Genomic DNA, 22,522 nt, shown 5'->3' with positions numbered 1-22,522 from the left:
TAACACCATTTTCCTCCCCTCCAAATTGCCAAGGCTCAGACAGATCTTTACATGCTGTCTCTCCTCTGAGCCAAATGAGGAAGAGCATTTCTCTCCCACCTCAATGTTGCCATCTCCTGGCCTAACAGGATTAGACAACATGCTCACACAGGCCTTTGCACAGCTTGAAGCCAAAAAAGAGAGCCATTTCCACTCCTCACTTGGCCTCCGCCATCAGCCGTCGGTGGCCAGACGGCTTTGGACCGCCATGACCGGGCAGAATGTCTCTCAGTGAGGAGCCAGTCCTCCCATTTTTATTTATTTCTTTTTGTTAGTAGCCAGCTCCTTCAAGGACCCTGCCAATGGGAAACTGTCCTCAGCCATCAGATAATGGCTGAGAGGAAATTGCTTCAAGGACAGTGACATTGTAGAATGACAATATGAAGATGTGAAATATATTCAAAGTGGAGAAGGAGAGCGGCCCGTTGCTTGAAAAGGCACAAATTAACAGTGACATCCGCACACACGTGCACAGGCACATTTTTACGAGCACGCTGACACACGCGCACACACGCGTGCGGGCACACACACACACACAAAGAAGCAAAAAGTCTATACTTCATCTTCCCTGCTTTGAATAATATAACTGTCCAAGTGCGAATGCAATTATTCCCATGCCAGACTAGCGAGCGAAGCCTCACCTGATATAATAACTGCCAGCATGGCCCACTAATGTGGACGGTATAGGCACCCACACCCACTGACTGCAGTCACCCAAGGCATCTTTGATACTTGCAGGCGCCCGCAGTTCGGCGCTGACTTGGAAAATGAAAATGAAAGTGAAAGTTGGTTAGGGATCTGTCAAGTCAAATATGTGCGTGCAATCATCACTCGGGCGGAATATCAGTGGAGGTTAATGCGCGGGGCCAGCTGATCTTTTGGGGCCCTCATTCATGCACGCCGCAGGCAGGGAAATTCAATATGAGGCATGAAATGGGAAGTGGTCATCTTAATTGTATTGAAAGCTGCGCTGCAGCGGGAGGAAGTACAAAGCAGCAAAGCCACACTTAACAGGAAGGAAACCTGGGGACAATCATTTAAGTGCAGTTTGTTTATGCCCGGACGGTCTTTAATTCTGACATGCATTTGAGATAAAGACGCCGCGATTTTTTGTTCTCATGTCAGCTGACATGGAAAAGCTTCAACCTGTAGATGGCACTCTCCTCCCTGGTTGTGATCCCAAAACCTCCAGGCGGTGACTCCATATTTAGAATAAACACGCTCTCGCTTCCTAAAACCTGCTTCCCTATCCCCTGTCTGGGTAACTGCCTCTTCCCCCCTGTGAAAGGTGCATTTAGCTTGGCTGAATGTGTTCTTCATTTGCGGTCAAAGCGTGTTTGAAAATGTGTAAACATGAGTGAGTGCGGCAAGCAGAGTGTTGTTGTTGCAGTGTTATTTGCACAGTGGGGAATGCAGGGAGTCGAGTGAGTGGAGAAACCTGAGCCAAACGTGATTTGTCTCTGAATACTAATGCCTCTTTTGATCCGGCTCGGCTTTTGTGAGATTCAAACAACAAAATAGGTCTTCCTAAATGTCTTAATAGACTGCGGGCTTTTGTGGGCCTCATGTTTGGAAGGCTAGGAAACATATTTACACACCTTCCATATTAATTCTCTGGATTTGTTTAAAACATGTGCAGAGCCCACCGAGATCTAATTACAAGGAAAGCCTGTATTATTCATGCTCGGTCCTAATAGACTAATTAATTTATCATAAAAGAAACTGGGCAACTTTGTGATTTTGTTCATAAATTATGCATTCATGCCCATAATTGATCATTGCTTTACAAATATACCTTATTAAGTGTACATTTACAGGTAAAAACGGAAGTGTTTTGTTGCTTTTTTTTTGAAAGATTTCATGCACAGATCTTCTGCAAGAACATATGAAGACACTGTGACATGCATGCCGGGCTGGGAGTTGGCGATGTCACAACCCTACAAACTTGTACACCAACTGCTTGTAAAACCACCACGAAATCCTTGGTTACAGTACAGTGTCGATCACCCTGAAGGTCGTATCATTTTGATTAAATCGGGCAAAACTGAGAGGAAAAATATGCACAAGCACAAAAACTTAATGTGGGTTGTCTAAAAATGTCTTGAAACTTGCTCGGTGAGTGAGTGTTTTTTGCCCTTTGGCTTGTTTTCGTTATTCCACCACAGAGGGGTACCGTTGATGGCAAAGAGTACAAGTGTGAGGAAGATCATAGATTTGGAAACGGACGTGTCACATCCTTCTCCACTTTGCTGTTCGAATTTGCGGCTTCATTCGATCACACTTTTCCAAAAATATATTAATTAATACATCTTTTTTGTGGTTGAATACAGCCAACTATTAGTCAAAACATGCATATTTTGTTGGTTTTTTTTGCCTAAATTAAACATTTTCAAGCTGTTTGATGAGACACAGAATCAACAGACTTGATTGGCGGAACAACAGGCTTTTATTGCAGGTTTGAATGATCTCACAACAAGACATGGGCCGCTATGAGATTCTGACGGTATGATAACCTATGATAACCTTGAGCAGTTTCACGGTATTATAGTTACAGTCGTCCCTCGTTTATAGCGGTTCATTGGTTCTAGACACGATTGTGATAAATTAATTTTCGTAGTTACAGCATAGAAAACCTGTTTGTGACTTTCTAAATATGGTTTTTAACATTATTAGAGCCTGGCAGGCATGAAGTAACACCCCTATAGTCACCTTTACGCTCCTATTATTCTGTGTTTATATCACATTGCGCAACTTTTATGCTGCAGGGACTCAAGACGGCCGCAAGCTAGCCTGCTAACAAGCTAGCACGCTAACCAGTTAGCCTCACATTCATTTCTTCTAAACTTAAGAAGCTAAAACCTTACCTTATATTACCTTATTAACTTATATTGCGAGGGACAACTGTACAGCTCTAAAATGTGTTATTTTGAAAAGAAGAGAAAAAAACACTTTTCTGTTGAATAGTCATTCATAAATAGAACATGATGGAGTGGTACATATGTATTTAAAATAAATACCAATAAGTGAATTGTTTGTAAATAAATGCTAAAACATAGATGAAACATAGATGACCACAGTAGACTGCAGCATTAAAGTCTACTGTGGCTAATCCTGCAGCTCATGTCACAAGACCATCAATATTTTCCTAGAAAAAAAGCTGAGCAAAATGCAACCACAGACTGAATCAGTGATTTAAAACAGGTGTCAACATAAATAACTTGTAAAGTATGTTATTATTTCCTGGCATGGTAAATGTGCAGGTCAGAACTTGTCTACAAGTGTTGGAATTGTCGGCTTGCGTTTTTGCTGAATTTCGATTTATTTGTTTACATCAACAAGTTCCACATGCGTTTCCGGGTCATGCGATTGTTAGCAACTATTGCATATTGCATATAGTAAACGATTTATACCACTTATCCCTGACTCCTGTCTTGTTCCGAATCACATCTCCACATTTGGTGACCTTCGACGTGAGTCATATGCCGTACCGGCGGAATGACACCATCGAGACATCATGCCTTCGTTGAGTTCTGACGCCTAGCGCTACAGTGCATGCATATAACAAGGAAACCTGTTGTAAACGGAGTAAGTCATCTTGTTTTAAGGAATCTTTCACATGAGTGCAATGTTTTCACTAAATAATGCTATATTAGTGTATTAGGTCTTTTACTACATGTAATAACACAGGACGTGATAAAGTATTTCCACATACTGGCCGCGCTGGACCTCCACTTTCGGTATGACAGACAAATGTAGTGGTTTTGAAACCTTGACTTGTTCATATCGTGGTATACCTTGAAACAGGTAACCAGCTCATGCCTGCTCACAGCAGGCACGTGCATTCATCCATTTTCTATGCCGCTTATCCTCACTCGGGTCGCCTATCCCAGATGACTTCGGGCAAGAGGCGGGGTACACCCTGGACTGGTGGCCAGCCAATCGCAGGGCACATGTAGACAAACAAGCATTCACACTCACGTTCATACCTGTGGACAATTTAGAGTCGCCAATTTACCTGACATGCATGTTCTTGGAATGTGGGAGGAAACCGGAGTACATGCTAACCGCTTGGCCACCGTGCGGCCACAAGGGGCACAATAATTCTGAATAAAAATCCCTAATAAAAATACAGGCTACTGCTGCAATCAAGCTGAAACTCAACTCTGAACCCTCAATGTCGCATCCTGTCCCTCACTCACTCTTGGTACTCGCACATGTCCAGACTGGACAAGCATTGCTAACTAACATTAAAAGTGACATCGCCATAACAGCCTGCTTTGCATATTACAGCATTTTTGCCAAGTCCATGTTATCAGGATGTTGTGTAATCGTACCTGAAGACCCATTTTTGTCATGTCCAGTAGACCTTCGTCATGTAATTGAACAATTTGTTTGGTATAAACTGACAGAAAGATGGTCCGGATGTGCAAACTGCACCACTTCAAGCAGTCCAGTAAAGAGAGGAAGGGCCTCTAAAGGGAGGGGTGGTCGACAGGAAGCCACAACAATTAGGCCTAATAACATCAAGACTGCAATGTGATTTATTTGGCCCAGAGAGCCATTTAAGAACATATTGTGACTCCATGCTAAGTGTAATTAGGAGCAGTATGTTAAACATTTGGCCAGTTGTAATCAGTGTTGTGTGGCTGAGTGGTGGTCGCCTGTGAGGAGAGGGGGTTGATAAGGGTCTGTAGCGCCGCAGGAGGTGCCAAAAGCAACAGAGACCACCAGCCCGTAGGCAGCTGCTGCCCCCCCCCCCAAATACTTCCACACTCTTGTCTCACCCGGGGCCAGCACCAAGCACAGGATAATCTCATTTTATCTGCCTTTCAGACACCCCAAATGGCTGAGATTAAACCCTCAGCGTGACCCTCTCGGGGGGCCGAGCGCTGACACGTACACCCGCGGTTCACTCGTGCATGCGAGGTCAAAGTGAGACGCTGCAATTGATAAGGGGGTGACCCGAAAGGGCCGCTGGAAGTTTGCTGTATGTGCAAAGAGGCTAAATCTAAATTGAATAAACGCCGGCAGCGTGCGCGCAGTAAGCTGTCTTCAAGGTTGTTGTGATGCTGCTGCTCAGCTGCAGGCTGTGTGCATAAATGTTTCAATGCCAGAATATTTGATTAAATGCACAAAAAAGGTAAGGTGGTCCTCAGAGATCAGAGGCAAAATCCACAGCTCTTGTAAAAGTATTTAAACAGCATCATATGATGTCAAATTAAGACAAAGGGCTTCCCTCCTGATGCTGTGATGATCACACTGAGAGTAAACACACCTTATGGAAGGAAATGTCTTCATCTGCATGCTGCATCTGCAACAGCAGGCGATGCCAATGATGCTGTACAACGTCTCCTTATTTGTCTGTGTGTTGTCATCATGAGCACAGATGATAGTGCGTGTGTTTCCCTCTTTGAGGTCATTTGTTTTGCATCGCCTTCCTATGCAAATCACGTCTTGAATACGCCGCTATAGTGTATTTTGTTCGCACCAACCAGAAACACGGCAGCCATACATCACTACAAACATTGTCCTACCACCAACATGTGCTACAATTAGTCACCGTGTTTTAATTATATCTTACTAGTACTACTACTGCTACTACTAATGCTTAATAATAATTTCAATGGCCAAAAATACGTACATTTGCTACTAAATGCAGTATGTTGCATTGCAGTATTTTTTGCATAACATCCTACTACAATCTTGAAACGGGCTCAGTAGAAAGACACCGCATGAGTCCGTGTTGTCCACATTCTAATGCTCTGCAATATTTTAAATGTGGCCCAAAAATAAGTAAATAATATCAAAAAGTGTTCAAGTATAATTTAACAAGAAATTTAAAAAAAAAAATACGGCAAAAATGGACAAATCAGCAACATTTTTCCAAGAATAAAGTCAAATTATTAAGAGACGGACTCTTTAGAACAGATTCATAACAAAACAAAACCCGTGGTAATGCTGGACTTCCAGTTGGAGACACTTGAGTGTTGAGGAACCACAACAAGGGGGCACATTTATAAGACATACTCATTAGATTTCCAAGTCTTATATTAGGTCACATTTCATGCATCTTTTTTTATATCATGCATAGTTTTGCTGCTTAATTGGTGACACATTTACTAATTTAACATTCATGACTTAAACTTGAACAAGCCACATATTAAACTTGCATATTCCCAGCCTGCGCGCTGAATAGCAGAACATTTAAAAGACAGCGGAAGAAGAAACCCATCAGTGCAGTCAGTCCAAAACATATTTGGAAAAAAAATCACACAAATTGCACGCATTTTCTGTAAGAATTGCCCTGGAATCTGTGGAGGAAAAATACAAGTGGGTGACAATTTGCTGGCAGTCGCCGTGACATGGTGGGCTGTTCTCCAAAAGGTGGGTTTGTGAGACATTTGCTCCCTGTGGCATATGCCAGGATCACTGCTTCCAAACAAATGCTTTCCCTCCCTTGCTGCTGCTGCCTGTCTGCCTGCCTGGTGAGTGAGTGAGCGAGTGAGGAGGATGTGAAGGTCGCAGTATATGGCCTTCAGAAAAAAAACTGACAGGCTCATTTCTAACCATCATCCTAATTATGGTGGAAAGATTAAGATTAACCATATTCTTACTATTTAATTAAAATCACCTCAGTAAGAGAACAGATGGCCAAGCTGCTGATCCGATGTAAGGCTCTTACTGTCACCACACACGCGTCTTAATCGAGCCGTGATCTGCATTAATCACATGACTTAAGTGGCAAACAGGTATCACTCCTTGTGTTAGCCGGGCTTTGTTTGTGCCTGGACCTCTGGTGACCTTGTTGTGCTGAACTGAGCAGGGAAAACACTCTCCTTGTAAGCTGGCGCTTTTTAATGTGGATGCCATGCGCTCACCCAGGCCAAGAACTGGAGAAATAGCCTCTTTTCGCACCCGAAACGCTACCTACTTAGCTTGGATTGACCTGACTCGCTACTGAGGCTTTTCCACCGGCAAAACCACCAGGCACTCATGTCTAGTAACTGGCCCAAGCATGCAGTGGCCTACTTGTTGCCCTTAGCCTCTCCGATAATGTCCAAAATGACAAAAATAAACACAAAGACTGCCATTAGCTGACCTGTTGCTGTGTCTTAGCTCTGGATGTTACACTATTAACCTCCACCTTGCTGCTGCGGCCCATTGTCTTGATGCCCTTTGTCCCTTATCCAAAAATTCCAAAATGACTAAAATAAACTCATATGGTGAACGTTAGCTTACCCTGTTGCTATGCCTAGCTCCGGATGGTACAATATTAACTCCGCAGTGTCCACTTTGCTGCAGTGACCCATTTTCTATCTGCCCTCAGTCTCCTCTTGAATAAAATGTGTTATCTTACTGTGGCCTCCATTGTTGTTGGTTGTTAGCGTTTCGTTTTGACCGAGGCGTTCAGTACAACGTGGTTTTCACACTTTCGTGCCATACTGTTTTGACCGTGGCAAGCACCGTTGCTGCTGCTGAAGTTCTTCTTGGACTGTTTGTGAGGTCAACGTCACTGATTTTGGACAAGAGTGCTTCACTTACATTCTCTCTTGTGGGTCCCCCCCCAAAAAATAGAAGCAAAACATTAAGATAAAGAATTAGGACTCAAAGTCTGTTTAGTGTTTTTATGGTTTTTACATCTACAGCTGCTGTTTTTACTCTGGTGATTTGTGCTTTAGCCATTTGATCAGATTAAAATCTGAATCCTCTTAGTGGCAAACAAGACATTTAGCTAATAATTCAGTGTTAGCCGCAGACTCTTCATAGCCATCAAATCAAGGATTTTAACACCCACCCAGCTGGCCAGTCAGCCAGCATGGGGCTGCTGTGCTATCTACTTAATGGTACAAGTCACTTCCATGCGGCCCCCCCCCCCCCCGTGGCTCAAGGTGCGTACTTTATGTTTAGCCTGAGAATTATTGGGCACCTCAAAGAAAAACAAAAATATTCCCATCTCACTACTGCATGTCCATATTTTGAAAAAGTCCGAATGTTAACAAACAACACAAACTATACAAATAAATATTTCTGGCATTTCCAAAAATAAATCAGTGACCAATATCGCCACCCTTCTTTTCAAAAACACGAAAAAGCCTTCCATCCATGGAGTCTGTCAGTTTCTTGATCATTTGACCATCAACTTTTTGTGCAGCAGCAACCAAAGCCTCCCAGACTCTGTTCTTACTGTAAAGCTTCCGTCTAAGGGCCCACGAGTACTCAATAGGGTTTAGGTCAGGTGAGCAAGGAGGTCTTGTCATTATTTTTTAAGACCTTTTCAAGATGCTTACTCGCTAGCCACGCAGTGGAGTACTTGGATGCATGAGATGGAGTGTTGTCATGCATAAAAGTCATGGTCTTCTTGAAAGGTGCACACTTTTTCCTGTACCACTGTGTGAGAAATGTGGCTGGAGGTTAGGGAGTTGAGTTGGAGTCCATCTTCAACCTGAAAAGGCCCAACAAGCTCATCTTGGAATAATTCCGGCCCTCACCTCCACCTTGCTGGCGTCTGAGTTGGAGTGGAGCTGATGCAGCCACGGGCCCATCCCTGCGGTCCATCAAGAGTCATAAAACTTTGGATATTTCTTGGCCAAGTCACAGCCTTTCAACTTGTGTGTCTTGTTCAGTGGTCTTCTTACCTGGGCCATGTCTCTGAGCACTGAGCACCATGTGCCGTACTTCTGAATAGCACTGGAGGACAATGGGTTCCTGGGAGCTTCACGTTTGATTTTTCTCCAATATGCAGCAATTAATTTGCATGTTTTTCTCTCGACACGTTTCTTGCGACCCTTTTGTGTGCGGTCACGTCCTAATATATTGGCAATTTCGACAAATTCAAGAGTGCTGCATCCCTGTGAAACATGTTTCACAGTTCTTGACTTTTCTGTTCGAGTCTGTCTGCCCATCTTGCCAGAGGGAAATAAGCTGCCTACTAATTGTGCTCACCTGTTGATCTCCTAAGGCCACACCCTCCTTCAGCACGCACCTGCACATCACCTGGTACGCTTAAACCCAACAGGCATTCAAGTTTATTCAGCTTGGGGTTGGAAAATGTGCGTATAAAATGAGAGTTTGGTCAAAATACTGACTTGCCTAGTAATTGTGCACAGAGTGTAGAAGGAACATGATTAGACATGAGGCATCAGGTCATTTCCTGTCGTGGTGTATTCGCTCCATGTCCAAATATTTCCTATCCCGATAAAGCACAGTCGACAACAGTCTTTCAGAACGGTCCTTCATCATGCGACCTGCTGCACGCTCAATTTAAAGCAACGACATGCAGTAATTTCAATCTAAAATAGCAGCTGCAAAATCATGGCCGTGTGATCATAATACAAAGCGTAGCTATCGCTGCCATGGTGAACACCCATCACTTAGGGTCTGTTGCCAACTGGGGTAGCGGACCAGCCTGGGCTCCCTGGTGTGGTTGTGCTGACATTAAACTTTGCCGCACACCAAAATGATGAGACAATGGCTATTTCATGACATGCTAGATAACCAAGAGTCTCAGTTTTGTTTCATGCTTGTTAATATTTTCTATCTAGGGCTGTCAAAAATAGCACGGTAAAGGCACTAACTCATTAATTTAATTCATTATGTTAACATTTTTTGCGTAATTAACGCATGCGCACCACGTCAAGCCACCCCTCTCTGTTTTGACAGCACACAGAGACACAATAGTGTCCCCACAGAGTCTAACGCTCGTTTATAACTTTTTATCTGACCTGAACACAAAGATGCTTTCTCATTCAGGGGCACTCGGAACATCACAACGTCTTCATTATGCGTGTACGTGTGATCTAAATATACAGAAAGGCATAGAAAAACAGTAAGTGGACATTCTTACCACTGATTATTGTAAGTCATACTGCGGAAGTACGTTTTTCTGCATTTAAGTATGCTCGGAAATGCCAGAAAATACACATACGCTCAAAACACTGAATTCAACGTAAAAAAAAATCTGTGATGTCTTTGAACGCATCGTGGCTCACAATAACGCGGTTAAAGTGTGATTCAAATGTTGTGCTGCTATTAAAGAGAGGTGTTTTAGATGTTCAGACATGTGCAGTGTCCTTTAGCGTGATTGAAATTTGCAGTTCAGCCATTTTAATAGGTTAGCATCTCTCATCTTTCATGTTAAGTTGTGATAGTACGAGTGCTGATGCGGACGTTAAACTTTGACACTCGAAAGTGCTCAAAAACTTGACAGCCGCAAAGATATCGACCTTAAACACTGTGTTTCTTGAATGCGGTTGTTAGCATCACAGACCATTCATCTTGAGGGGTTGCATTGGCGCTAGTGTCTGTGCTAAAGGTCTTATTCATAGCTGTGTGGACTGCTAATGTAAACATTGCCGAACATTGTAACAAAAATGCTAGTGACTACAGAATTTTTGAAATGTATTTCCATGCATACTGTGTTGTGTTAGCGCTAGCCTCTACGTGTGTTGTAAGTTGTTTGCCTGTGTGGTCATCTACAGTATGTTTATTGCAAGATAGGTGTTAGCACTCGTAATGACAGATTTGTTGCACAAACTTTGAATCACACTAAAAGAATCAGATAATATATCAAGACAAAAATTTTATAACAAAAAACAACAAAGCTGACTTTTCAACCGTTGTTAGCATCTCACATCATTCATGTTCAGGCGATGTGTTAGCACTAGTGACTGCTAATGTTTGATTAGTTGATTTTGTGCAAATGTTTTATAAAAACATGCCAAAATGAAACATTTTGAGACATGACTTCATCAGGAAGGTGCTCTGTGTGGTAAATGAGCCCGTATTTCTGTATCGTTAATATTTATCTGTGTATTCAATTACAAAATTACATTACATTAATTTTACTGTTGCTTGTTTACATTTACGCTGAAGGTCCTTCATTTCACTTCCCTCACAGATGACTGTGCGTGGTTGTAATGAGACTTCAAAGAATCTAATTTCAATCCAATACAGCATTATTAGATCAACAATTCAAGTTTTAAAACAAAGTCTTCCTGTTCTGCTCTGCAAAAGGGTGAACTTTTCATGGATTCCCTGAAAGAAGTGGATGAGATGTTCACATGTAGTCTACAGTCAGCGTGTATAACACCTTGCTATCACAGCTATCCTGCGCTGTCTGCCATGTCTCCCCCCCTATCTTTTTATTGTGTGCTTTTTAACACCTTGCGCTGCAGTGCTGGGGGAGGAGGCTCAGACAGATTTAAAGGCAATGTTTGCGAAGGCGTCAAGGAGCCCTTTGAAGGGCCCGCCTATGCCTTTTAATCAGCACGGGCTAATCATCCATATGCTTGACAAAAGTCTGCTTGACTCATGCTCTTTGTGTTGATGTGTGTGTGTGTGCGTGTGTGTGTGTGTGTGTGTGCGTGTCTGTGATGGCACGTCGCTCACTGGCTGACATCTCACCTCCAAATCCCCACTTGTTTAGAACTATTGTTTGAAAGGGGCTAAATTAATTGCAGATTTATAAAATTGTGTATTGATCACGGGCCAATTAACACCGTGTTTTCCTGCAGCAACACACTAATGGCTGAAGCATCAGAATTCCTCCCCTGCTGTCTAAAAAAAAAGCTCCTTATGCTTTGCTCTGTTTGCACAGAACGATATGAGTGGCGCAGAATAAAAAAAGAGGCCAGACTCCTTGTGAATGTCAAGAAGTTATTATTTTTTGGATCCGTATCTAAGCTTTTAAAGCCTCTTTGTTGTTTTGGTTTACAACATGTTGAGGTAATTATTGAGCTGTATTGATGGTCGCTGCTTGGGGTGATAACGCAGCGTATGCGCTGATTATTAACAGCAGAATACGGGAATACTGCAGGTGACCATATTCTCATTAACCAAAAACAGGACACTCGGCCCGGCAATGTGATATTCAAATATTACTGGTAGTTTACTCAAAGATGATAATTTCAATACATTTAAAGTATTCCTCCTCTGTATGGATACAAACGTGTTATATTAGATCAGAGGTGTACAGACTTTTTACACCACTTTTTAAACATATTCTTCTAAAATTACTGCTGATTTTTTAGTTTTCTTGTTCTTATTAGAATGTGCTGCGGGCCAATAAAAAAACATTTTTATTTTATTTTCCCGTGCGGCCCTTATATTTCTTTGTGCCACCTTCAAACACAAAGTAACAATTAAGAACTATAATTAATATATTTGGTAAATGAATATTGCTCACGTGCCTTATGAAGTTCCCAGTGAGCTTTGTGACTATTTTGTTCTTTTTGTTGCGGCCCGAATATTCTTTCCATGTGTTTACATCCCGCATACACAAAATAACAATGATAACAAACTACAACAAATAATTCATTATTATGATTATGATTATTATTATTATTATTATTGCTGCTGAACCTGATAAAATGACCAATGATGCTTTTTAAAGTACTTTATACTTTACGCTGGCCCTAATAGTCTTTACGTGTGTGTACATGTTCTACATACAAAATATTACAACAAAACTATTAAAATAAGCAATATTACTGTTATTATTGCTGGTGTACCTATTAAAGTGACCTGTGAGCATTTCAACAACTTTTTTATTGAAACATTGTGACTTTTTTGTGACCTTAATTGCACTTTTTCCCTAGTAGTCAGGAATATATATACAAAATCATGTTAAATATACAAAATACATGCATTATTAAGTACAAATTAACAGTTGCATTACTATTATTGCTGGTATTGAATGTGACTATAACCACAGAGCAGGAAATGGAACTTGTTGCAACATAAGAAAGAGGTACGCAAGTCTGTGGTTGCTCATCACAATATGGCTAAAGTAACAATGTCAATGTACACTCCAAGGTCAACGCTGGAGTATGAAGAGACTCACCTCTCAGGCACATGTAATCCTTCCTCTGCTGGTCCGCCATGTGTCACTAAAAACTATGTTTTGTGAACTTGAAAATTCAGTGGTTAACTTATTTTTACACTTACACTATGGACTTCAAACATTGCCCGCACAAGTGAAGGTTTTACAACGGCGACAGTCTGACCCCGGGACAGATGATTTCTCTTCTAATTGGGTCGTGCTGACTTTGAAGGACGGTATTTGTCTTTGCACATTGTGTGTCTAAAGCCTCATCTAGTGAATGTGTGTCCGGTTGACTGCCCCTCCCCAATATGCTATCTAACCCAAATAAAAGGTTAGACAGCAGTCCAAAAAAGCTGTCATGCGACTGTACTTTTACATCCCATCACTGATGATTTGACCTGAAAGCTTCTTTGGCAGCCAGTCGTTGCCTTTGTGATGGACCACTGCCAGGCCCATCAGCGGATGGGTCAGTGCGCATTGGCATAGCAGCCTCGCCATAAAACAATAGTTCATGGACGTATGCTGACTGTACTCGCCATGTCGATATGCGCAATATCATCACAGGGAAAAAGGCTCAGTTTTGATTGACACTGTCTGAGAGATATCTTTCTAATACTTTAGTGACCTGTAGCTGTACTTCAATAAACACAATAAACATCCAAATAGGACAATTCATTCAAACTGAGCCTTATTATATTTATAAAAGCAGCATTTTGATACAACTCTTGGTGTACCTAATGTTGTGTCCAGTCACCACCTACTTGAGGCCTTTTTTTGGCAGACAAATTCTAAAGACATTTTAAAGCAAGCAAACAAACCAAGAAAAAAGCCCAAATATGGACAAACGTTGTGCTCTGCTCATTATTACATCTCATTTACTTGGGAGGCAGACTTTCATTGTTTTCTGTGCTTTAAATGCATTTTCATCTCATCACCAGAAAATCCTCTTCAAGTGTATTCCTTTAAGCTGAAAATACTGGTGTGTACGTCTTCCTTTTTCATGCACATTTCAAAGAAATGCATTATTTGTGCAGATGAATAGTTAAGGCGAACAAAAGTGCCACCATTAAGCCATTTGCCCTGTCAAGAGTCAACGACAGTTTGTCACCCAGACAAAAGTCCCCCCTTTTGGTGTGCTCCAGTGGCAAGCCATTGGTGGATGGCTGTGCTCATTAGCATAAGCTCCAGTTTATAGGCGGCCTGTAAAGTTGAAGCTGCCACTGATTCATTCTGACAGGACACAAGCTCAGCCCTGCTCATTAATGACTCGTGCAGGCAGACCTTTTTAAACAAGGATTGTGCAAGATGGCCAAACTTGTACCTTGCTGCTTTTTGGTCGCTTTGTTTATTTGCACAGTCCAGTGCACCACCACAAGATATTTCACCTACGAAGAGGACTCACCGGGGACAGAAATAGGCAACCTGTCCAGAGATCTGAAGATTAATCCAGCTGATGGACACGACACCTCCTTCCGCTTCATGCAGGAGAATAACTCCTCCGTGGTGCACATGAGGGAGGCCGACGGGTTGCTGAGTGTGGCCGAGCTCATCGACCGGGAGCTTCTGTGTCCTGACGGCTCCCCGCGGTGCTTCCTCACCTTCGACGTGGTTGCTCTCTCCAGAGACAAATACCAGCTCATCCACGTGGAGATTGAAGTGCGGGACATCAATGACCATGCGCCCGTGTTCGCACGCAACGACACCGGCTTGGAGATCGTGGAGAACGAGCCCCTGGACTCCCGATTCCCGCTGCCCATCGCCGTGGACCCGGACGTGGGTGACAATTACATCCAGAGCTACAACATCTCCCCCAGCAGCCACTTCACCGTGGAGATGCGTCAGAGGGAGGACGGGGTTAAGATTGCAGAGTTGGTTCTGGTGAGAGAGCTGGACCGGGAGATGGAGGACTCCTATGTAGTGGAGGTGACCGCCACCGATGGAGGTGTGCCCGCTAAGTCTGGATCAATGACGGTTCGAATCAAGGTGCTGGACTTCAACGACAACGGGCCTACTTTTGAGCACGGCTCCCTGAAGGTGGAGCTCAACGAGGACTCTCCGGTGGGCCACCGGGTGGTCGGAGTGCACGCCTTCGATCCGGATGAGGGCATCAATGGCGAGGTGATGTACGCTTTTGACAGCATCTCACCTGAAGCAGCACGCGTCTTCCACATCGATCCACACACGGGGTATGTGACGCTCAGGGCTCGGGTGGACTTCGAGAGGAGGCGGTCCTATGAGCTCCTCGTCAAGGCGTCAGATTTAGGTGCCAGGCCCGCATCGTCAAGCTGCAAAATCTCCATAGAGGTGCTGGACGTGAACGACAACGCGCCTGAGATCAGCATCAAGCCCATGACCGCCAGCGCCGATGCAGTGGCCTACATCACTGAGGCAGCTGCAGCAGAGAGCTTCGTGGCTCTCATCAGCACCGCAGACAGGGACTCCGGCTCCAATGGGTACGTGCGTGTCAGTCTGCTCGGCCACGAGCATTTCACCCTGCAGCAAGCCTATGGCGAGACCTTCATGATAGTCACCACGTCCACTTTGGACCGGGAGAGGATCCCTGAGTACAACCTGACTGTTGTTGCAGAAGATTTGGGCAACCCTCCTTTTAAAACAGTAAGACAGTACACCATCAGGGTGACTGATGAGAACGACAACCCCCCTCTGTTCAGTAAGTCAGTGTATGAGGTGTCCGTCATAGAGAACAACATCCCCGGCTCTTATGTCACCACTGTCGTGGCTCGTGATCCCGATGTGGGCAAGAACGCCAAAGTCTCCTACAAGCTTTTAGACTCCGAGGTGCCAGGAGGGTCACCAGTGTCTGCCTATGTCTCCGTGGACACCCAAACGGGCTCCTTGTACACTGTCAGGTCTTTTGATTATGAGAGCATCCAGGAAGTGGAGCTGGTCATCCAAGCTGAAGACAAAGGTGTCCCCTCGCTGTCCAGCACCTCAACAATCAAGATCCGAGTCGTAGACCAGAATGACAACTACCCTTACTTCACCTTTCCGGTTCTCTTTAATGACTCTGCCGACATCCCGCTGCCCTTGAACGCCCCTTCATCCTATCTGGCCTTGCGTCTCTCCGCTGAAGACATGGACGAGGGTGTGAATGGCGAGCTGTCATACCACATGCTTCAAGGCGACCACAAGCTTTTCACCATCAACAAAGACACAGGAGAGATCGCCCTCAAGCAGTGGCTGGCGGCCCGAATCGGGGACACATTGGAGCTCGTTGTGGCCGTGAGCGACCACGGACGCTCTCCGCTCTCCAGCAGCGCCACCGTCCGCTTCGTGGTCACCGACACGGAGCCCTCAGAGGACCAGGCGGTGGTGTTCTTACATTCGGGCGACGATGAAGAAGGCCTCATGGCAGGGTTGGACGGGTCGCTGGTTGTCATCATCGTGCTCAGCGGGGGGTGCGCTCTGTTGCTGGTCGCCATTGTTGCCGTTGCTGTCAAGTGCAGAGTGGGACGCAACAGCGGAGGGGTCTCCAAAAGGGAGGCACGGCACAGTTTGTTTGAGGGTAGGCCGCCCATGGGGTCAGCGCATGGCAACATTTACACTGGCCAGAGGGGTTTCTTCCTTGAGAGGACGTCCTCTAGTCTGGATGACTCCTGCTTGTATGAGGAGAGGAGCAGCGACTCTGAGTCAAAGGTGGGTTCCTTTTTTTTTTTTTTAATCACATTTTCACAATCTTTGCACCTTCAACTTCAGTTCACCTTTTTGTTTGTTTTTTAGATGTTCCTGCCCTCAAAGCTTTTCCAAACATCTGCATGGCAAGGCGACAAATACTGCTTGCAAGTGAGGTAAGAGAGACGACCATCCAAAATGTGCAGCGAGGTTATATTGGGGAGGGAGGTCATCAATAATCAAGCTAATGTGCTACACCGGTGGCTCATGCTGTTTCTATGCGCTGATTGGGATTTGCAGTGGCATCGGCAACACGGACCAACTGAGCGTGAAGGACAGCGGCAAAGGGGACAGTGACTTCAATGACTCCGACTCTGACATCAGTGGAGATGGAGGCAAGAGGAGCTTCAGCACCTTTCACCCCAAACAGAAAAGTAAGTTCTTTTTTTTACCACTTTTTCCTGAGATGCAGCAAAAGGTCACAATGTAATGATGTCCAATAAAAAAGTATTTATCAAAGAGTCTGCCTGTACAAAGTTAATAATGCTCCATTTTGTAGCTATTTACAGGACAAAGCACGTATTTGGTCAATGAAGTTAAATGGGAGGCCTGACAAAACATGTGATTTGTTCCAAGTAACACAAATGTAAGGCTATTCATATAAAGAAAAACTATTGTAAACAACGTATTTTTATTTAAAAAATATATTTAATAGAAATAAAAGTTAGAATATTATAATGGATTCAAATAATTACAAATTATTTTATTTTAACAAAAGTAAGCTAATGCCACGAAATGTGTCTTTGTTTCTTTAAAGAAGTGTGAGGACATTAATGGGGAAATAAAAATGTTATTTTAAATAATTAAGTAATACTGCAAATAGTAATAGTAGTAAAATAATATTAATATTAATATTAATATTAATATTAATAATAATTATAATAGTAATAATAATAATAATAATAATAATAATAATAATAATAATAATGGCATTTTAAAAAATCAAGGGAAGAATATTACAATGAATATATTTATTATAAAATATTAAAAAATAGTTGAAATAAATGAAATTGAAATAAAATAAATAAAAGGCAAAATACCTTACTTTAATCGAATTATTAAAAATGACTAAAATTTTTGTGCGTGAATGCACCATTTTTGCAGGATTTACTGGAGAATAATAGATATTTGTTTCTGTAACAAACTGTACGGATAACAAAATATTTCAAAATGTAAAATAATAATATAGGAATGTCAGGGTATTCATTGAAAATACACTTATTTAAATGAAAATATTAATGGTACAATCATAAAATGGAATAAGTTCAAATAAAATTAAACAAAAGAAGGAATATTAGATGACGTTACTTCTTTTATTTTGAAAAGTTTACATACGGTAAGACTTGAAATGTGTTGTTTTTCTAACATTGCGTCCCTCTCATGTAGCAGTAATTAAACACGATGTATTCATTACATATGACAGGAACGAAGCAGCTCTGCTGTAAACAATGTCAATAAAAAGTGAGTATTGATACTTTTGGAAAGGCAGAATTTTGTCCCTGAAGCGTCCCTAATGAAGTGTCCAGTCAGTGTACAGTACGTAACACACATGAGAACCAAGCTCATCCTTATTTCCCTCCCTTACCTCAGGTTCATCCAGCACTGCTAACAGTTTAGGGGGGGATTGCCAGGGCACCTACTGTGCGATACCACCACAGTGCTTCAGGACCCCCAGAGACTTGGCGTACACAAGCGGTTTCTCCCCAGCGACACTTTTCAATGATCTGCACCGCTACACCCACTCCTGGAAGGACTCCTCTTACGGTACCAATCCTCAAAAAACACGGAGCGCCGTACAGACCTTCTCTGGTAGAACCCTCCCGCCGTACCTCCCCCAGGTTCACAATGAGCCTCCGATCCAGAAGCAGAGCCCAAATATTGTTACTGTAGCCACAGAGTTGGAGGTTGCCACGATGTTTTGAAGTGGAACCGCATGTACATTTTTGTAAAAAGACAACAGCATTCATTGTATAGCATCGTCTAAGAGTGTAAGTATATACTGGAAGTATATTTGTATCTAAACGAGTCTTCTATCTTGTCCTGTGACTTCTTTTCCAATAAATGAAAAGCATCCTTTGCTCTTTATTTCTCAAATAGTGCATCGCTTTCTTCATGACGTTTTCTTTTAAACGTATTACGTGTCTACGTGCATAGCAACAGCAGCCTCTAATGCTACACAGCTAATTTCAGCGTGCAGCAACACGCTTTTTATCTCATTTTCTTCACACACTTTCCGCACTTTCTCTCTGGCTCATAAGGTATTTGGTCAAATGTATTGTTTTGCTCTGTTGAGGGTTAGGTGAGTGGAATCTACTTTTTCTCAGCGTAAATTGTACATAAAGTGGAAGTTAGGAGGTTACAAGGCCATTTCGAACAGTCTGATGTCCCTGTGGCAACCATCCAGCGCATAATCAACAAGCACCAGAGGTTCAACACTGTTAAAAACCTCTGTGGGCGGAAAACCCCAATTGACACGAGGTGTCACGGTCCACTATCAAGCGAGTCATGCACAGAGGACGCCTACCTGGACGGAGGCCTTGGAAGATGCCACTGCTGAGGAAGGAACATCTGGAGGCTTGCCTGGCCTTTGCGGGAGGTCATCTCAAGCAAGATTCCAGCTTTTGGTAAACCATTCTGTGGTCTGATGAGATGAGGTTGGCGTTATTTGGCAATATGGATGCTGAATACGTCTGGAGGAAGAAAGGTGAACCATGTAAACCCACATTGATGTGTTAATAATAGCAATAATAAACTGATTTCTTTGAAAGTGAGGCACATGTCCCTGAACATGTGAGTGTGCGAGAGAGCTGGGGGAGGCCACATGACTCAGTGGCTTTCTCAACTCCTACTCCCACCCAAACATACTGTACCTGTACATACACACAGACAATGTTTGCATGCTAGCTGTTAGCATGAGAGTCATTGGCATTGTTAGCATTTAGTTGGGATTCTCCCAAATCTTAAATAAGTAAAAGATAGGACTTTACGTACAGCATGTTGATGTAATGGCAGGAAGAAGTCATGTTTCTCACAATGAAGCATGAAAGGAAATCCCACTTCTGGTACCAAATATAGTTCCTTGCCCGATGAAGGCTAATGGTGCGTTATATTTCTATTTCAGTGCAGTGCTCGCTATCCCGCAAGATGTCCTGCTCATTCCCAGATGAAACAATAAAGAACGTCATTTTAGGTTTCGCTCGTCAAACGCAAGTACGCAACTCTTCCTCTAAAGCAACTCCTTTCCCACTTGAAACTCCAATCGGAGTTTGCTATCATGCTCGAGTCGTGTCCCAGTTGGAATCTACATGATCAAGACTGCAGTCAGTGATGATCAGATGTAAAATCTCATGCTGCTCCATTACCCGGGAGACGGGCTTTGAAGACTCCCAGGTTACTTGGCTGAGCTTCTTGCATGCAAATGAGCGCGGGAAGTGCTTGTGCTGGAGCAGGGAGGAAAATAGAGAAGGAGCCATTATATGCCAGCACATAGAGCTGCAGGCTGTTGTCACTCCTGCTTCCCATCTTTTATGTCATTTACATCTGTGTACATAACTGGCTGTCTCACGTCGCCATGCGGGGCAAAAGTGTCAACATGAGCTGCCTCTTAACAGAGAATACACGTTTACCACTGAGGTCGCGCTTTCACTTCATAAAGTGGCCTCTTCAGGAGCTTTCTGAAGAGAAAACATCCGAACATACACTCCAACGACAAAAGTCTTCTTCACTCATTTTGTTTGCAGCAAACAGCATGCTTAGTTGTATATTTATGGAGTATTTTTGCCAAAATTTGGCCTCGGTTTTCGTACAGCACCCCGCTGACTCACTTGCCGTGTATTTTTTATCGAGTCCGACCGTCAGATACCCCGCCATGGGGCCAAATAAAGTGCCAGCACGTTGACAAAGAACACGAGGAACACTTGATTCAATCTCGCCAGGAAGAACCCCTCAACAATATACTAATTATTATTTTGCATTGTTTTCTGTATGTAAAACTACAGTAGGTCCATCCATCCATCAATTTTCTATGCCGCTTATTCTATTTAGGGTCGCGGGGGTATGCTGGAGCCTATCCCAGCTGACTTCGGGCGAGAGGCGGGGTACACCCTGGACCGGTCGCCAGCCAATGGCAGGGCACATATAGACAAACAACCATTCACACTCACATTCATACCTATGGACAATGTAGAGTCTCCAATTAACATCACTCTATAAAATGTATTTTTGTTCATATTTTTGGGTGACTAAAATAGATTAATTGGATTTACATCATTTCCTAAGGGAAGAATTGCCTCGGTTTTAGTATGTGAACCTTTTGGAATGAAAAGCGGGGTACCACTGCATGATGTATACTGAAACACCCTGATTTGGTTCTTGTAATATTCCTTCTTAACTCATTCAATCCCAGCCATTTTTCCAAATTCTACTTCTTCAGTATCGGCCATTGTAGACAATTTGGGCTAAGCTTTCAAGGCTCACAAAATATTGTGTTCTACGGCTATGTAACTATTGAAAAAAAGATTAGACTCTCGTCTTTCATCAGGAAAAAAAAGGATGTTTCTACCTTTTTTCCGTTCTTTAGTAAGCAGCCGTAGAGCACAGGTACATTTCAGGAAAATATCAGTTCCCAACAAAAAAAGGGAGAAAAGCATTTTGTGAAAAGATACATTTCAAGCATAAATTTCACTTTGACACAAATGTTTTGCTTTTGTGACAGCTCAAATATCTAAACAACTATGCCACAACATAAACAACACAAAAAAGGTTGTTTTACATCAAAATAGAAAATTATTTACAAATATAACACCATTAAATATTTATAGTTTTCACATTTGGAACTAAACTGTGTGTGTGCGTTAAAATGTGCCTAAAATGTGTAATGTTCTGCATGTTACACTCCTCCACGCTCTCTCACTTCCTCCTTGCTGTCAAGTGTGTTTTTACATGCAACAGATCCATGCCAAGCTCTTACCAAAGGCACTTCTGTCACCTTGTGGCCGTTTTTATGACTTAAAAGTACTTGAAAAGTCACCTTTTTCATTGTGCACTTGCGTCATCACCTCTTTTTGCCTCTCACGCAAAAAAAAACTTAAAAGACGTCTTTGGAGAGTTTCTTGTCATATTTTATTTTTTTTCTAAAAAAAACTCCAAAACTGTCAGGGTTTAACCTAACACAAAGTCATACTATTAGAATCAGTTTATAATTTACAATATTTTTTTAAACAAAACAAAACTTTTTTCTTAATAAAATTATTCCTGCAGGATTAGAATTTTTTTCTAAAAAAAAAAAAAATTGCAATCGTACAAGAAAAAGTAATTTTTTCTGGAAAAAACCCAGTTTTACCACTTACAAAAACATTTTTAACAACTTTTTTCATGTAATAGTACAAGTTCTTGTATTGCTGTTTTTCCAGAGTGGCTTTGATGCTCCTTCTTGGGTTGTCATTATACTGCACAGGTGTACTTAATGTTGTGCCCGGTGGGTGTATTGTACATCCGCACATTTGAAACCTGCGTTCCAAATGTTCAGTTTGTCAGCGTGTTCTCTCATTGTCGCTCATTATCTTTTAAGGTCACTTCCAAAATGTGCCGGCGAGGATGGAAGGATGGTCACAAATGACATGATAGCTATCTGAGGGCCTCTCCAGAGGAGATAATCGTTTCTAAAACTGCTGCCAAGGAGCTAAAACTGATGACAGATTGAACCATTTTGCGTCATTCCTTTCTGTGGGGAGGGGGTGGCGGAAAGAAAATGGGCAAAGAGTTGTGTTGCATTGGCATAAGCATAAAAAAATACTCTTCAGTCTTTTGATAGCGGTGATAAAAGCTGGGATGGAGCGGATTAGTTGCCTTTTTTGTCTTGCATAAAGCTCTAAACAAAGCTCCCACGCATTCCTGCAATATGCTTCATGGAAATATATCCTCATGGTATATTTTACAGCTCTGTTTGCACTTCTTTGCGCTCTTATT

The 22,522-nt window shown here is 42.6% G+C and overlaps 1 protein-coding gene across 1 annotated transcript; it reads left to right on the top strand.

The window, feature by feature from the left end:
- Positions 1–14,010: 14,010 nt before the first annotated feature.
- Positions 14,011–18,602, top strand: pcdh8 (protocadherin 8). Its single transcript, XM_054787286.1, has 4 exons — positions 14,011–16,519; positions 16,604–16,671; positions 16,796–16,929; positions 18,146–18,602. Exons 1-4 carry the CDS (start codon positions 14,168–14,170, stop codon positions 18,475–18,477), a joined length of 2,886 nt encoding a protein of 961 aa, XP_054643261.1. The 5' UTR covers positions 14,011–14,167; the 3' UTR covers positions 18,478–18,602.
- The last annotated feature ends 3,920 nt before the right edge of the window (positions 18,603–22,522 follow it).

Source organism: Dunckerocampus dactyliophorus, chromosome 9 (assembly GCF_027744805.1).
Source record: "Dunckerocampus dactyliophorus isolate RoL2022-P2 chromosome 9, RoL_Ddac_1.1, whole genome shotgun sequence".
Lineage (NCBI taxonomy): Eukaryota > Metazoa > Chordata > Actinopteri > Syngnathiformes > Syngnathidae > Dunckerocampus > Dunckerocampus dactyliophorus.
The sequence above is the reverse complement of the archived record's forward strand: the minus strand, read 5'-3'. Positions and strand labels throughout refer to the sequence as shown.

What these genes read in the sequence shown, in the direction of transcription:
- pcdh8 (XM_054787286.1), top strand. Translation starts at nt 14,168, where the DNA reads ATGGCCAAACTTGTACCTTGCTGCTTTTTGGTCGCTTTGTTTATTTGC. An exon ending in GCAGCGACTCTGAGTCAAAG is followed by an intron (nt 16,520 to 16,603) that starts GTGGGTTCCTTT and finishes TTTGTTTTTTAG; the next exon opens with ATGTTCCTGCCCTCAAAGCT. An exon ending in CTTTCACCCCAAACAGAAAA is followed by an intron (nt 16,930 to 18,145) that starts GTAAGTTCTTTT and finishes CCCTTACCTCAG; the next exon opens with GTTCATCCAGCACTGCTAAC.